The sequence below is a fragment of the Branchiostoma belcheri genome, unplaced genomic scaffold (assembly GCF_001625305.1).
Source record: "Branchiostoma belcheri isolate BF01 breed outbred unplaced genomic scaffold, Haploidv18h27 scaffold52, whole genome shotgun sequence".
Lineage (NCBI taxonomy): Eukaryota > Metazoa > Chordata > Leptocardii > Amphioxiformes > Branchiostomatidae > Branchiostoma > Branchiostoma belcheri.
The window spans coordinates 1,080,770-1,097,199 of NW_017804154.1; the positions used below are offsets into that span (position 1 = coordinate 1,080,770).

General features: G+C 41.1%; 4 protein-coding genes across 5 annotated transcripts in view; 3 read left to right on the plus strand and 1 right to left on the minus strand.

The window, feature by feature from the left end:
* Positions 1-5,325, plus strand: part of LOC109480662 (ubiquitin carboxyl-terminal hydrolase 14-like) — a 13,801-nt gene extending 8,476 nt beyond the window's left edge. Inside the window, exon 16 of the mRNA XM_019782891.1 lies at positions 3,970-5,325. Coding sequence (XP_019638450.1) covers positions 3,970-4,124 — 155 coding nt within the window. The 3' untranslated portion in view covers positions 4,125-5,325. The remainder of the gene's footprint in view (positions 1-3,969) is intronic.
* A 118-nt stretch (positions 5,326-5,443) lies between these two features.
* On the minus strand, positions 5,444-8,256 carry LOC109480714 (BAG family molecular chaperone regulator 2-like). The gene is made up of 3 exons (XM_019782951.1): positions 8,034-8,256; positions 7,236-7,378; positions 5,444-6,964 (listed from the first exon to the last, which is right to left on the minus strand). Exons 1-3 carry the CDS (start codon positions 8,120-8,122, stop codon positions 6,615-6,617), a joined length of 582 nt encoding a protein of 193 aa, XP_019638510.1. The 5' UTR covers positions 8,123-8,256; the 3' UTR covers positions 5,444-6,614.
* A 213-nt stretch (positions 8,257-8,469) lies between these two features.
* LOC109480719 (NADH dehydrogenase [ubiquinone] iron-sulfur protein 5-like) lies at positions 8,470-11,333 on the plus strand. Of its 2 annotated transcripts, none has more exons than XM_019782960.1 (4): positions 8,470-8,565; positions 9,737-9,847; positions 10,317-10,418; positions 10,882-11,333. In XM_019782960.1, the coding sequence occupies exons 2-4, from the start codon at positions 9,746-9,748 to the stop codon at positions 10,978-10,980; spliced, it is 303 nt and encodes a 100-aa protein (XP_019638519.1). In that variant the 5' UTR covers positions 8,470-8,565; positions 9,737-9,745; the 3' UTR covers positions 10,981-11,333. The 2 variants fall into 2 exon arrangements, with proteins under 2 accessions (XP_019638519.1, XP_019638520.1); XM_019782961.1 differs by having other exon boundaries at positions 8,474-8,565; positions 9,734-9,847.
* Positions 11,334-12,913: 1,580 nt separating this feature from the next.
* On the plus strand, positions 12,914-16,383 carry LOC109480713 (cell number regulator 3-like). The gene is made up of 2 exons (XM_019782949.1): positions 12,914-13,285; positions 15,371-16,383. Exons 1-2 carry the CDS (start codon positions 13,106-13,108, stop codon positions 15,518-15,520), a joined length of 330 nt encoding a protein of 109 aa, XP_019638508.1. The 5' UTR covers positions 12,914-13,105; the 3' UTR covers positions 15,521-16,383.
* The last annotated feature ends 47 nt before the right edge of the window (positions 16,384-16,430 follow it).

Here is a 16,430-nt window from a genome sequence, read left to right on the forward strand (position 1 = left end):
GTGTACCGGTACGCAGTACCGATACTGTACCGGAAAAATTGATTAGGTACAGGTCCAAAATACCTAATCCCTCAGTACCGGTACTGTACCTAAACAATTTCACACCAATTTTATGCCTATTTGTGACCTCAAATGTGTAAATAGCTGGTTAACAATGGGTCCCTGTGTAAGGACAGTGTGTTCATGAAAACAAAAACACCTATATTTTATCTGAGCATTCGCCATAAACAAAGAATAAACCTTAACTATCAAGTTTATTTATGTTTTTTTTGTTATTGAAGGAGTTCAGAAGAGCATATAAATTGGTCGAATTGTTCAGGTACAGGTTCAGGTCCGGACCTGTACCTAAACCTGTGTACCTGTACCTGTACCTGTACCTAAAATTTGTTTAGGTACACAGCTCTACTCAATACTATTCAGGATGGCCTTATAATTATATAAGGGTAACTGATATGAAGTAAAGAAGACTGGGACATATTTCCTTTCCAATACCAGTCCAGTCCATTATCATGATTTATTTGTTTGAGCTGCAGAAATTCCAGTCATGTGGTAGAGGTCACAAGGTAGATGTTTATAATCATGTTTCTATGTACACCTGCCATTAGCAAATAATGACCTGATAACATTCACCATGACATGTCGCATTTCTTTGGTAGTCCTGGTTTGTATATAATTCTTGTGTCCTTTTGCCGGCAGCATTCCGTGACCTGAACGGCAGCATGGACAGTGGTTCTGCCACCATCACGCCCATCGTACTGTTACAGGTCCTCCACATGGCCTTCCCACACTTTGCTGAGAAGGCTGAGCAGGGCGGCTTCAGACAGCAGGTATGGAGAAACAAATTCACATAGCATACATACCGTAGTTCAGTTGTCTGTGATCCTGCCTCTGACAGTTTCCAGTAGCATGCATATTTGGTGAGTGATGATGGCTGGGGTTCAAACTCACAACTTCTTGGTTCAAAGGCAGGGTCATTAACCACTAGACTACATGTGAGACTGTAGACTATATGTCATTTTATCATCCATGTACAGATTTCTCTTGCATAATGCCCATCATGTATCTACATGTTCACTTCCCCACTGTTTCAGGATGCGAATGAGTGCTGGGTTGAAATGGTCCGTATGTTACAGCAGAAGCTTCCTCCAGTAGAGAGGGTAGGAACAGAGGTAAGTGAGAAAATATGTTTTACTGAGGACAGTCTAACAGATACTTTGACTACCCCGTACTGAGTGGCTTCTCCTTAGAATGAGGTGAAAAGATAATCTCATTGTCATCTTGGTGAAAGCTGTAATATTTGGTTACAATAGTAATTTTTCCCCCCTGTGTTCTTCAGCTGATTCCAGTGCCAGAGCAGGGGAAGATGAAGAGGTTTATGGACCAGTTCTTCTCAGGAGAACTTGTCTCTACGTATCCTTAACAACTCACCAGTCAGCCTGTCTCTGAAAGTTTCTAAATTGTTTGATCTACATCTACAAAATCTGTGGCATAGAAGCAAAAGGTCTTGTGCCTCAGACAATGGGCCTCTATCAATCCATGATGCTCTCACATTATCTAGGCAGATTTTGATGTACATACTTGTTACTTGTACAATGTATTACGAAAAATTGATGATGACAATTTCAGGTGTAGTTTTACTAAAAATCTATGTACTTCAGACATAAAAGAGCAGGTTCTTGATGAAAAACTTGGTAATTCCTTAACTCCAACATCACCAGAATGAAGTGTGTGGAATCTGAGGAAGAAGAGGAAAAGACGTCTTCTGAAACTTTCTTTCAACTTAGCTGTTTCATCTCACAAGGTACCCATTTCATTGAATTCATTCCATCACTGAATAAATGTATAGAGACTTGTGCAGGGATTGTCACACTCTCCCTATCAGTGTATTTCATCAGGTGCATTGTAATGTGCATGTTTCATGCTGATACAGAAGTTGTTAAACTGCATTGTTAAACAGATGCAATTAGGAGTTTTTTTAAACAGTGCTACCAATGTGTATTGATTTGATTTTATCCTCTCTATCTCTTTTTGCAGATGTGAAATATATGCAACTAGGACTTCAATCTGTAAGTTACACATACTTATTGATTTATTATTCGCATTTATCAATGTTTTGGATTTCTCAAAGTTAATCTGGTATGAGAGGGCACCTTGGACCATCACTTTAGAGTGTATTTTTATCATACATTCTTTTGTACTGTATGTGCCATTATATTTAATTTACTGAAAAACATTTCATTGAAGAATACACATCTTCTCTACTTCACAGCGACTTGAAGAAATCATCACAAAGCACTCCCCATCCCTCAGCAGGGACGCTCAATACAAGAAAACGGTAAGTTTTTCACTCAGCTGTCTTGTTCAAGATGAACTTATAGTTAAGATAATGAGCACCATCCAAATCCTACTTTTGTACTGCGTTTTCTTTGAGAGACTTAAAGCCTTATTGTTGAAATGAATTTTCAGTCCAAAGTGCGCCGGCTGCCAGCCTACCTTACAATTCAGATGGTGAGATTCTTCTACAAGGAGAAGGAGAATGTGAATGCTAAGATCTTAAAGGTGAGGCCAACTTTCTTCTACAGAAACATAAAGTGTATAGGTATAGGTAATGTTTGTATGCCTCAACTTTTCTGACCACATCTATACCCTCTATTACTTCTCCAAAGACCAAATGCTTTCAATCTTACCTAAACTGACCTAGAATCAAAAGGTTCTGTGTTCAGTCCCCTTCCTCACTTTGCTGAGGTGAAAATGGCTAAAACTAGCTAGACTAAGGACATCCCTCAGATACATGTAGGACAATAAATGGAGGAGACCCACACCTCAAGAGCTGACAAGACTTGTCAAAAAGGGGTCTTCTCCCGTGAGTGGATCATGACCTTTTATCCTAATGACTGTCGTGTTGTACAGTAAAATAAGAACTTATTTCTATTTCTTATTTCCCAGGACGTGAAATTCCCCATGAGTCTGGACCTGTTCGACATGTGTACATCTGAGCTGCAGACCAAGTTGGAGCCCGTCAGGTCAAAGTTCAAAGAGGAGGAAGACAGGAAGGTAGAGGAGGCCCAGAAGGTAGGAGCATGTCTGACACAGCTTGTCTACTGATTGATCGTTTGCTCAGATTCAACACTCAGTATAGTCGAGTGCCATTTATACAGCTTATCTCACAACATTAAAGGATGCCTACATGTATAGTTTTGTATGTTTGGTAGTTTGGAATAGCTTTGTTCCGTCACCAAAGACTAACAAATTGTTTTCCTTTTTTAGGCTAAGGAAGCGGGGAAGAGAGTTGAGACACAAGACAAGAAAGATGTTCAGTATGAGGCTTACGACTTCCCTGATGGTAAGTACTTGTGTCTGGAAATCTTACCAGTTACATCAGGATGAATGGGACAGTAAGTACAATTTTGCTTCACTGCTTAAAGTGTGCATGTGCACTGTGATGCATTGGTGAGTAGTATGCCAAAGAACATCTCTGAGACACAAACAAAACATGTCACAACATGTATTTCTCTGACATCTGGGACTTTCTCCATAGACATAGGCTCCAACAACAGTGGTTACTATGAGCTCCAAGCAGTTCTGACTCACCAGGGCCGGTCCAGCTCCTCTGGACACTACGTGGCCTGGGTCAGGAGAGACGGTCAGTGCTGCATAATTTTAGTACTATTGAGAAGATGATGATGACATAATTTAGAAGGGCATGTAGTATAGATTTCTGAAAATGTTATTGTACATACTTCTAAAATTTTGAGTAGAAAAAAAACAACCTATGAATTTTCAGGGAAGTAGGAAAGAGAAATGGTTTTCAGAAGCAAGAATGTCAAAGATTAGTTAAGATAGGTTTAATACAATGAAATTTTGGATTTCAGTAAGCAACCCCCAGCCTTACAAGTAATTTGCTTTAATAGTAGTAGTAGTGATTGGTGTATTTGACTAATTCCCATTCTGAATGGTGCCATATTGCAGCTGACTGGATCAAGTGCGATGATGACAAGGTGTATGCTGTAACTGAAGAGGACGTACTGAAGCTGTCAGGTGGCGGAGACTGGCACTGTGCGTACGTACTTCTGTACGGGCCACGCCGACTAGAGGTGCCTCCTCCTGAGAAGATGGAGACATAGATTTCTGTGGCTTCTCTGTCGTGTCTTCAATGTGCAAAAAAATTATCAAGTCAAACCAAAATGAAGAATAAGCTGCATTGTGCCCATGTTGTCCTTGTACTGTAAAAACAAATCTACTCTTACACCATAAGAGTTTGGACTTTCCATGTCGCCTGAAGTTGTAAGAAATATTGATAATAAAGTTTCAGTCTTGCTTTAAAATACTAGTAGCTAGACCTTCAATGTCGATAACATTAGATACAGGACTTAATCAAATTACATGTGGCAAAGGAATTTTTGTCACTCAAATGCAGGATATCTGGGTATGTACATGCATTTTTCTGTTTGTGTAATACAAGTATAGTATACAATATTCCTACACTCATATTTTGTTGGAACTTGGAAGGATTAAAGATTTCTAAATGAACATAATATTTTACAACATTTTTAGTGTAAGCAAGTCATCCAGTATCAATACCTTCATTGAAGCTGTTTAGTCAGTAATACTACAAAAAGTGTACATATTAGATATGTACTAGAGCTGGGACAAAAGTAAAGGACAACAAACGTATGAAGCAAGTCAAGGTATCTGTGAAATTTTTGGTTGCGTCATTTGCTTTCCTCTTTTCAGACCAGTAGCTGTTGCTTATTAACACTCATTGTGAGATACGTAACCTGCAACTTGTACCGTAACCTGCAACTCTGCACTACTTTCAGAACACTTGTGGCACTGAACAGGTTTTAGAAAGAGATGTTCCACTGTCTACAGCACATTGACTGCACATTGTCTCATTGATACAATCTACTGCTTAAAGAGAACTGTACCAGAATTGACCTACCCATAATGTTGGAACATTACTTGTGTAAGATTGTAGTGCAACGAACTTCGCAGTCACCTTCATCATTGTTGTATGAAGTTGATGTAGGATTTTCAAGCTGGCAGGCTGTGACAGAACAACCCACCAACAAGGCTCTAACAAAGCCATTTCCATAACAAGACAGCTGAATTTTGTACAACACATGCATGCCTCCCAAGAATGCTATCACATGATCACATGATGATCACACAAGGAATGTGACTAGATCCTTAGTGCTAAGAGCTGCTACAAACTGCTGTATTGGACGGCTTGTTCTATTTGTCTTGTGACAGAAGCACCAATTGCTGTCAAACAAGTTGTTTGGAACAGAATTAAAAACTTCAACCATACACTTCTCTACTAAACTGGCATCATTGTGTGCTAGGCAATTACACATACCCGGGTAGTACATGTGCCTCTATCCTTAATGATACTGACACAAATGAGATCACAAGCCCAAACATTATACATTATAATAGTTTTTGTCAGACGTTTAATATTGGCTGATCATAATGGCAAAAATCAGTTTTAAAAGGTCTCACTGGCCATATGATACTAAATAGTTAACATACAAAATGATGTTATCACATCTAACTATTCAGAGTTTCAAACATCAAAAATTTCACCATCATTGCTATCAGCAAGGAAAAGACACTACATTGATCTTTTAGTATAAAATTTGTTGTGATAGTATACATGTGTCAGTTTAAATCATCCATTCTTTCAACCTACCCCTACCGTACTTCAACTACAGGAACTACTAGTCATTAAATGCAACATGAAAAGTAAGCAGATATTAAGTATATACATCAATCAGGTTAAGTATCTGCATGTTATCATTAGCAATTTGCTACAGAAACTGACCTCATCATCAAATGAATATATACAGCTGAAATATACATATACAATCATACGATAAAACAATATACATCTTCAATACAATTTGTAAGTACCTTTTAGCAGGTTATTCATTGCATATTTTGAAGAATATAAAATTTGTTGCTGATGTTTTCTGTTGAAAGCATGGCATCAATGTGGACAAAGGATTACTTTACACCTGCCTTCAGAATCATAATGCAACATCTATTTCTACATCTATTTTGGTATAGTATCATAGTACCATATGCGTGGATATGTACACTTTTCTACCATGACAATTCCAGTTGAGATTCCCCTTGAGATTCAGACCAATTTCAGTGCAATTGTACTTTATTGATACAGAAGGTTAGATGATGTTTAAAAGTGAAAAAAAGCTGAATGTATTTAAACTAAAAGAGAAGTCATCAGCACCTATTTGCTAGTAGAGTGAGAAAGTACAGTATATACATGTATCATTTCATGTGTCACATACATTGCCCAGTGTATTGTCCATTGTTCCCATCTTGCAAACGCTAGACATACATACAGTTTTTATCCATCTATATTGTGACACCTCTTCATACATGTATTTTCAATGCAACAATGGAAACTCACAATAGGTACTAAACACTTGTGGTGAATATTGTATCACTTCCACATTTGATTCCATAGTTCCAGCCTGACATCGAGACTTCATTACTTGGTGGAATCCCTCCCTCTTTTTTGTGGTGTTGAACCAAAGGAGTAGAACTGCCTGAACATTTGTTTCAAACAAGTGAGGGCTAAGCTTGTTCCCTCACTTCTTCGGCATGGACTTCTCAGCATACTCTAGAGTCCTCAGAAGAGACTCCAGCCTTTTCCTGATTCTCTTCTGGTCCTCCGCCGCACACTCGATGACCAGGGCCTGAAATTTAAGGTCTATGGGTCCTGTGGTGTCAGGACAGCAGGCGTTGTAGTAGAGGAGAAGAGTGTCGTAGTTTGCCCGCATGTCGTCACGGATTTTCTCAGAGATCTCGTCCAGGACGGTGTTGACCCTCTGGAGCGCGTCCTCCTGCTGCTGGTTGCGGACGGTGTTGACACAGACGTCCACTGTGAGGCAGCGACACACCAGACGTTCTGCTGTGATCTGGATCTCCTCCCTTTCACCTGGAACAGATTTATGATACAGCTTTGATTTGTAAGCAAGTAAGCTAAGTCTGACTATTCACCCACTCGTACTATTACAGACATATCAAACACACTAACATCTACTATTCAAAACCCATCATCTACCAAGGCACATAAAATGTCAAAGACAGGAACAGCTTGAAGAACGTTGGTAACCCATTCTGTGGAAATATTCTGAATATCATAAGTGAAATTTTCCAGAACGTAAGAACATGACAGACTGCCAGGCTGTAGAAGCAGCAGTACTGACCAGGACTGCAGTACTGTAGATCCTTGCTGTTCTGTAGTGTGTGGAGAGCCTCCAGCATGCTGGACTTCTCCAGCTCCAGGGCAGAGGCCTGCTCTCTCAGTACCTCCACCCTCTTCTCTATCTGGTCCAGCATCTCAATCAACCTGCCGTACAAACAGACATGTAACTTGTAAGCTACCAAACTTGTAAGGAATATCAATCGTATGCATTTCTGTGAGTCTCATCTGACACGTACCAGTGGGCACTAGTCACCCTGCCTCTGGATCAAGTCGTCATGAGTTCAAATCCCAACTGTGTCACTTACCCAAAATATATGGTACTTGAAATTTTGCAGTCTAAGAACGGTCTATTCATTGTAGGAAACTGCTAGGGGAATTTCCCTGTAAAATGAATCTGTGTAGCATCACTTTCACTGATTCATCATCATCAATTCATCATCATGTTCAGCAGACGTGTACATACATTTCTGATGATGAAAATTATGAATTAACAATTTTATTTTCATTATATTGATAAGCCATGACATGAATGGGAGTGGCAATCAGGTTGAGATTCAGAGGTGGACAATAATAAATCACGTTGACCAATCCTTGTGTTGACCAACAGCGTGTCATGTTTTTGTCATTCTGGTCATGTTTTTGTTAGATACATTTGGATGCACGATGTAACGCGGCATGTTCCTGACTTCAACATGCTGCTGCACTGGCGCTGGAACTTCTTATTATTAATTAGATTTTACTATAGAACATGATCAGATTATAGGACATGTAGGACGCATAAAATTTTATAAAGCCCAACCTGCTGGAGTGCTGGGCCATGCTCTCTGTACGGGAGAACATCCCCCGCTTGTCCTCTGCTGTCATTTCCGAGATCTTTTGGTCCCCCATAGTCCCTGCCCTTCCACCACCGCCACAACAATACAGTTTCGGTCCAGTTTTGGCACTCCACCCTCCCAGAAAATTCTGAGAAGTAAGGTAACGTTACGGCCAGGTTTAGGCTAAACTATTCACTTTAGGGGGGGCACAACGGTAATACCTTCAAAGTTCCATAATAACAAGCCTTTCATTGAGTATACACACACAAAATTGATGAAATTAATGTTTTCATTACATATTTATAAGAAACAAGTTAACAATTTGTATTTTTTTGACCGAAATCAACTTTGAAGTGGAGTGACGCCTTTCAACTCTAATAATAAACTGATCCATTTTGTTCTCGCGAGACTGTGATTTGACCTTCTTGGTCGCGAGACTCCGCGAGAGTTGTTCTTCGTCCGCCATATTTGCCCTTGGGTGAGAGGGTGTTTCTCCTTGGTTTGGTGAAAAATCCGGTAAGTACTACTAAGTAATATGAGGAAAAGATCCCTAACAACAACAGCGACAAACCATTCAGAAGTGGTACAACATTGTCTTTGTAATGAAAAGAAGAAGATATAGCTAATATTTGCTGTTGTAGGTTAGCAAGAGTGATGAAAAACGATAACAGTCATAAATTTTACAAGCAGTAGAAAAGATTGTAAAATAATTTGTTTTCTTGTTCATGTAAGTTGTAACATATACAGTGCTCACCAACTATTTGCATCACTGATATTGGCATAAACCTGGGATCTGCATAAAATTCTGAAAACCCAAACCATTTCCCATTCACTACATTATAAATTGCATGGCATAATTGCATGAGCTGTTATGACTTTAACCTGATATTGGACTAAAATATTTCCAAGTCAATGGCACACTGACCCAGAAATACGTGAAAGAAATACATGTAAGTTGTTGCATGTCAGCAAATCAGCATGAAGTCCATTGTTATTCATTCATTATCACCCCTGCACCCTCCATTGTCATACACTTTCTCTGTTGTCACTTCCTTCTGGACAGGTGAGAACCCCCAATCACTCAATGATGATTGTGTGAAGAAGTCATTTGTTCCTTTTTGGTGTCCTTGATTGGACTGTTGTTTTAGGTTTGGTATTAGCTTTTGCCCAACACCAAGGTAGACAGTATGAAGGTGGAATGTGTCTGATCTTCTATCTTCATGTTAGCCCTGTTCATTATGAGTTTCTGAATGCGACTTGAAGATTAGAATATGGTACATGTATGTAGTTGTGGGTGAAAGTGAGTATATAAATACCAATAACATCATGTTTGTGGTTGTTTCAATTGGCCCCAGCCCAGTATCATCCATAACCAACTGACCTCCCCTCCCTGTCGGTCGTGTGGACTCTCCTAAGGTTATTGGACTAACCCTGTTATAGGAATAAAATTCCCTGACAAATCGTCCATGCAAATAACAGGAGAGCACTGTACTAGTATTTTGATGAACCTGACACCTTTCACTATCCAAGGTAGCAAAGAAGGTCTGCTTTTGTGTATACCAGTAACAGTGTATGTACAATCCAGCTGCTGCATAATTTTTCAAGGAGGCTTAAAAAATATTCAACTTTCTTGGTATTTTGTACCAAATTCATTAAGTTAATGAATTTGGTTTCTCCATCTCAGCAGAGTTCCACCATGCCGCTCCTAAACCTGGGCCACAAATGGGACAACTGGATGTTGTCTGGTGCCAGTAGTGATGACAAGGGACAAACTCACAGGTGTTTTCATTTTGAGAAGGTTAGTCAAATTTATTATACATGACATACTCAGACAAGTCACAAATTATAGTCAGAGAAGTAGGACTATTGTCAACTCGGACCATGGCTAATCAGGCTAAGTCGGACCAAAACCAAGAGTCCGAACCCTAACAATTCATTTGTCAATAGTCTTGGTCAGAGTTACATGTAACTGGTCTGAGTTGGCAAATGGTCTGACTCGTCCGGATCCTTGAATACGATCAAAGGAACTACATGAAGAAACTGGGTGTAAGTTTTATCTTTGATCCCTCTGTTTCAAGTTATACTTCTTAAGTTATACTATAGATTAGATAATATGGATTTGTGAACTTCATTTGGACCCCATGACAAGAAAAGTTGTTTATTTTACGATTTTCTTACGATTACATTTGCTGCAAGTAACCTGCTGTTCTAGTTCTGTGGGTAGGGCAGTAATGAAAATGATGATGATGACATTTTCCCCACCTCAGGAGTTCATTGAGTGTGCCAGTGGGATTGGCAAGACCCGCGCCATCAGAGAGTGCAAACCAGAGTATATGGACTTCTTGGAATGCATCCACATGATCAAGCAGGTTGGTTTATCATATATATACTTTGAAATGTTTTCTGAAAGTGCACACCCTTAGTAAAATGATTTCTGTTTGAGTAATATTTATAGATATCCCAAATAGTGTATGATCACAATGTTAAAGTTAGTGTCTTTATTCATCAGTGCATTTTTGCTGAGAAAAGAGTAGTGAAAATAGAAGAGCAAAAGTGAGCTCAAACCAGTTAAGCTCAAATGATCTCGATGAGCAATTGAGGTACTCCACTACAGTACAGTATATTCAGATTTTAAATTATTATACCAGGGAAATTCCCCTAGCTCTTTCCAACAAGTATGAGCAGAGGACCATTGGCATAACATCCTGTCCTAAGGACTGCATCGCTTTCCAGTATTGTGCATATCATGTGACCAACAACAGCAAGTTTATGTGCTATCACCACATTGGTTAATGCCCATAAAATGTAATGTCTTTCCTGTATTTTTCTCAGAGAGAACGACTGAGGATCATCCGTGAAAGGAGGGACAAACTGATCAAGGAGGGCAAATACACACCACCAGAGTACACTCGGGATACACTACCACAATAAACAGAAGAAAACATCAACATATATAGACATGCATAGCTGGTACATATACCTAACATAGAGTTTTCAGTAATGTGAACCTGTGTATCCCTTATGATTGACCAAACTGCCCCTGAACAAAACAAAAACTTCAGCTGTACATCACTTTGTCAAATTTGAGCAGTATCATTTGTTTTACAAATGGTATTCTAGGACCTATTCACCACATAAGCACCACATAAGTTTTCAGAACTACAAGTAGCTTCCTCAATGTTATAAAGGTAAATTACACCCCACGGGACTTGCTTGGGAATTTTGACTTACATCATGATAATGCTTTTGTTCTGCATCCAAACTGCAGATTTTACATATCTTTACTTTAACCCTTGTCCTGCTGGCAATTTTTACACAATATTTTCAAATAATTTCATGTCTTAATCAGGTCACAGACCCTTGACTTTTTTTGCCCTGCGGCGGCGTAGTTACTTCCGCATTCGTTGCGTTTCGCTGCGGTGTGATGCGTTGCACGAGAAACACCCCCAAATCGCACATATACAGGGCACTATATAGATGGTACTGTATGTGCAACCCATATATATATGGGCCCCGCAGGACAAGGGTTAATATCGTACAGCTACTTGTTCCCTATAGTAGATTACTGCCAGGCTGGACCAGTTACCTTTGTATCACTTGAGATCTGTAAGGACATCCTTGATTGAAGTAAAGATGGTAAAAATCAAGTGTAAGAATGATCTGAACTCTGTTGTGTTTTGCTTGTAAACCTCCTTGTCTTTACTAGGAAGTTCAATATCACAGATACATGTAAGTGACATACAAGAAGCTCTTCTTCCCTTTGATGTCACACAAACAAGACAAATGAAGCCAGAAAATCAACCAATAATATGACATGTACATGATCTATGTTTCCTCAGGGGTTGCCCTTTTTCATTGCTAGTACACAAATGTATCATCATTAATTAATCTCCAAGCAGATCCCTTTTGGTGACAAGACAGTATCCATTGGCCAGAGACGTTTTGCCAGACACCAAAGGTGGCTAACGGACACTCCTCTGGCCAATGGATACTGCCTTGCCACCGTATGATCTGTTTGGTGTGAATGTGCCAGGAGTAGGAACCTACATTTGAGCTCGAGAAGATATTACCGGTAAACCTCGACAACCTTTCACAGCTCTTGGGACTTATGTTATAGGCAAGCTTCTCTCCACATTTTGATCTTGTACAGCTTGAAAAGGCCACCCTGCCCCCCGCGCGACGTTAGTGGACCAGTCCATCCTCCCACGAAGGTGCCAACTCCCCAAATTTGGACCGCTATGTCTGCCCTTCTGGGAGGTCAACTTCGCACTGGGGTGTGGGCGCTTCTAGCCAAACAAGGGACCGCTCAATGTTCATGAACCTTGGGTCTTGTACTAAAACGATAAGTTGAAATGATTACTTTTCCTCGAAAGCTGTATACAACATTTTTCTTGGATAAGAAAAGGGGTCTACACAATATTGGGAAACAGCAGTGCGACGTGAGTTACCAACATCCCAAAATGATATGAGCAACAACTAGATCTAAATCATCTAATATTTCTTACTAAGTTACTAAGTATTTGTAAAACTGCATAAAAGACGTCGTGGATATGTATTAAAACTAAGGACAAAGAGTAGAGTAGAGTTCTTTGGCTGGGCTTAGACACGGTAGAAATTTGTGGTCATTTGTACTTGTAGAATGCCAGTTTGGGCCGCTCCTAGATCCTGGATTTCTCAACTGAGTGTAAGTCGACGTCTCTCTACTCTGTTATTTTGCCGGTTTTCGACTCTTAGTTACGAAACTTTGCGGTGAACATAAGACCAAAGTAATATCGGCTGAGGAGTTGGAACCTCCTTGGATATGGGCGTTCCTTCGTTGGTTGATGGCTTCTCACCACCCCCTCACAGATACAGGCGCGGTCCGCCCCCGGGGTCTGCCTGTCCTCATCACGTCTGCGGATCACATTGTACACATTTGGGCGCGTCCCTCTCTTCTCCGCCTTACCCTGCATCTCACTGGTCTATCCCCGGGAAAAGACTGAGCTCGCCTTGCTCCTCTGACCTTTCTTTACTTTTCCTCCACTGCGACAAAATCGTCTACGATCCCATCTTCACGATGACCCGCGAGTGGAACCACGGATTGCTCGGGTGCTTCGACAACATCGGGCTGTGCCTCATCACGTACCTGGCGCCCTGCTACACGGCGGGCAAGAACGCCGAGGCCGTGGGCGAGGACTGTCTGGTCTGCGGTGTCCTAACTCTGGTGCCTCTCGTTGGAGCCTGGTTCAGGGCGCAGGTAAAGTGCACAGAAAAACTTGTATACGCCATTGACTAAAAGATTTCTGTAGATATGGAGTTTGACGCTCAAGCTTTGGGTCATGTTTCTTTTGCAAGTGTTGTTGTTTTCCCCCATCCGGATATCCTTGTTGTTGTTTCTCCCACATCAAAAGTTTGCAACAACGTCTACAACGTAAAGTGTATTATAGGGAATAACTGTTTCACTACGGTATTCACAACTACACGATAGTCCCGCCACTAACGTTGACTTTGGGCTGGAATCTCCATGTAATTTTACGCGCGGCTGTCAATCGGCTCTTGTAAACTGAGGGACTGTCCATTGATGTTCCCGTTATATGTGAAAGTTTTGCTGTTTCGTTAGGACTGATCGGTATCTAGAAGAAGGTTTATGGTTTTACGTTAATTGTACTATCTGCATGTACGCACACACACAAAATCGAATTCTATTGCAAAAAATCTGTCCTAAATTTCCACCTTCCACTCAGTCAGCTGGATCACCCCGTCCGAAAACAGACCCCACATTGAAATGAAAACCACGCGGAGGAGGCTTGTTGACTCAGAAAAGTTCAGGGTCAACGTTTACAGAATGTGATCACCCCCATCAGAATTCTTCACCACTAGTCCAAGCCGCTTGATACAGGATTAAGCCCTCCCTGCCTTCATAGTGCTTCCGACAGCCTTTCTTCTAGGAAATGACGACACACTGACTGAGAGATATGATAAGGTGGTGTGGAGGGCGTACCGGCCAGCTCTTTGGCTATCTATGGCTGGCACTGTGGCGTAGAGTGTTTTGGTGGCTTGTTGAGTGTTTCGACACGCGACAAGCTGGCCTGTAAGCTGAAAAATCACACACTCAGCCACGCAAGCATACTGATCAGTAGTTACAAGTTTTCCTTCTCAGAACATCTGCTTGGGGATTAACACGGGAGGGGCACCCCATGGATCCTGTTTTTTCACCTGTCCGGGACAGATCGATTTCCCTTTTCTTCCCGACTTTTTATTTCCAAATCACACTTCACAACTCGCCAGAAAAAGTCACTGAGAAGTGTTGCAGTCGTTTTGACGTTCAAAAGAGCTGATAATTTTCATTGATCATATGATATAATATATCGCAGCCACCCGATAATGAATTTGTAGTGATCATTGATCATTGACAATTGGTGTCAATCAGATGTGTCCTGTGAGATGTTTCTGTAGCCTGACTGAACCAGCGCTGAACCTCGCTTTTCGCCGGCTTCCTAGGTAGTCCGCCACCCTAATGCTCCTTGGCTTGAGGCAGTTGAGCGCCGGACAAAGAGCTTGGGTTTCACATGCTAATGTTTCTTATCTTTACTAATGAGAGGTGAAGATGTTACCGTCAAGATGCCTCATGAATCATGATGCCCCCAGCTTACAATTTTGACACTCCTGCTACTAGTTGACTGCATGCTCCTTGGTATTTGTAGCACAAGGAACTTGGGAGATTTTTTTTTTAGTTCCTCAAGATGGAGACATCTGTTTTTCGTTAGAAATTCGAATTCGTTTCCGGTTTTACTCAAGGTCGAAGTGTACTGAGGGCGTTGGAGGGGTATTGAGTGAGCTGAATCTTTGGGTAATGTCTCTGAATTTTTAGGCCGAGCCGTTCAACATCAATTTCCTGGCTGCTGTTGTACTGTGCAACATATGAATGACACGGATTCCATCCCTCAGTGTTCAAATGCCAATGGAAAGTTCATTACTTGTCCCTCATATGAACCGTACAACACCGACCTAGCCTGGGTGCCATCCGCCCTACTTTCCACCGGCTCCCTAATGTCGCTGGCTACCAAGGATTCCGTGGATGGCACCCACTACGGAGGATGGCACCCATGCTAGATGTTGAATGGTTCGGTCTAAATAGATTAGGGACAACTTGGACAAGTAAATGAACTCTCTGACGGCGTCAGAGAGAGACTGACGGAAACTATGGGGGATGACACCCAGGCTATTCAACATTAAACTGCATGTAAGAATGTGTATGGTGAAATACAGCTGGCACAGTCTGTCTGGGTTTGTGCCAATATACACGATGATGATCTCAACGTCTTTTTTTCCGATTCTGTAGATTCGAGGAAAGATTCGAGAACAGAAGGGCATCGAGGGCTCCCTGGTGACAGACCTGTTACTACACCTGTGTTGCCCTTGTTGTGCGCTTGCGCAAGAGGGTCAGGAGGTTGGCACGGACATCCCCACAGTCTCCATGGTCAGGGAGTGATGACGTCAGAATGACGTCACGAGAAGGAAGAATTCACTACAAGTCGCCATCCTGGAAAAGCTTTTTTTTCTGCCGAACTCTTTAAGTCAGCTTCCTGTGTGACAATGCAAAGAGCTAATTGTTTTTTTTTTATGTTTATCACCTTTTTCGCTTAGTCCACTCCAAAACGTTTTCCTAATACGGTCTTTCATGTAGATATGCGTTTCAAGTAATACAGAACCTTGTAATGCCTTATGGTAAATATTTTATGAATCCTTCAATGACGTTTCTTCTGTGCAGTTTGTATCGAATCCCGAGTCAAGCAACGTCCACTATTTTTATTTTGTAATGCAGAGCTAGAGAAAACACAACACACAATCTTTTTGAACTGATAGTCTGTTTCACCTGCATTCCGCCAGGAGGCGTGACATATTGGACCATGTTACAGTACTAGTAATATACGTATACGTGTCTGTCATGTGTTTCTATTAGTCCTTTTACAAGGGGGCGTGACAGTGCTGTTTTGCTTATTATGCGTCAGAAAGTGCCTACAATGTAACAAGGTATAGATATTGTAGTAATGCATTACGTAGATACAATGTATGTACCAATAGAGCGAATATATATACTAGCAGTGTAGCCAGTGGTGTAGCCTGTTACACAATCTCTCGCTGTCACGTGTCAGGGACTGGTTGGGCTTCCTCCTGCCCAGTGGAATGACTGCTAGCAGTGTGATGTAGTGAAGCTAACTAGTAGTGCGACTATTGTCGTAGCAGTAGTCCTTACGTACCATATTACGTAGTCCTTACGTACCATACGTATTTTAGCCACATGTACCCTAGGCCTTGTTGTAGAGTTTGAGTAAAGCTTGAAGGTACTATCAAGTGTTTTCAAGTCTCTTATCTTGTACAGAAGGACGTCCGTCTGTAAA

Excerpts from the sequence above, each read along its gene's own strand:
- LOC109480713 (XM_019782949.1), top strand. The coding sequence starts at position 13,106 with ATGACCCGCGAGTGGAACCACGGATTGCTCGGGTGCTTCGACAACATC. Across the intron at positions 13,286-15,370 it reads GAGCCTGGTTCAGGGCGCAG|ATTCGAGGAAAGATTCGAGA; the intron begins GTAAAGTGCACA and ends CCGATTCTGTAG.
- LOC109480714 (XM_019782951.1), bottom strand. The coding sequence starts at position 8,122 with ATGGGGGACCAAAAGATCTCGGAAATGACAGCAGAGGACAAGCGGGGG. Across the intron at positions 7,379-8,033 it reads ATGGCCCAGCACTCCAGCAG|GTTGATTGAGATGCTGGACC; the intron begins GTTGGGCTTTAT and ends TTTGTACGGCAG. Across the intron at positions 6,965-7,235 it reads TCTACAGTACTGCAGTCCTG|GTGAAAGGGAGGAGATCCAG; the intron begins GTCAGTACTGCT and ends AATCTGTTCCAG.
- LOC109480719 (XM_019782960.1), top strand. The coding sequence starts at position 9,746 with ATGCCGCTCCTAAACCTGGGCCACAAATGGGACAACTGGATGTTGTCT. Across the intron at positions 9,848-10,316 it reads GGTGTTTTCATTTTGAGAAG|GAGTTCATTGAGTGTGCCAG; the intron begins GTTAGTCAAATT and ends TCCCCACCTCAG. Across the intron at positions 10,419-10,881 it reads GCATCCACATGATCAAGCAG|AGAGAACGACTGAGGATCAT; the intron begins GTTGGTTTATCA and ends TATTTTTCTCAG.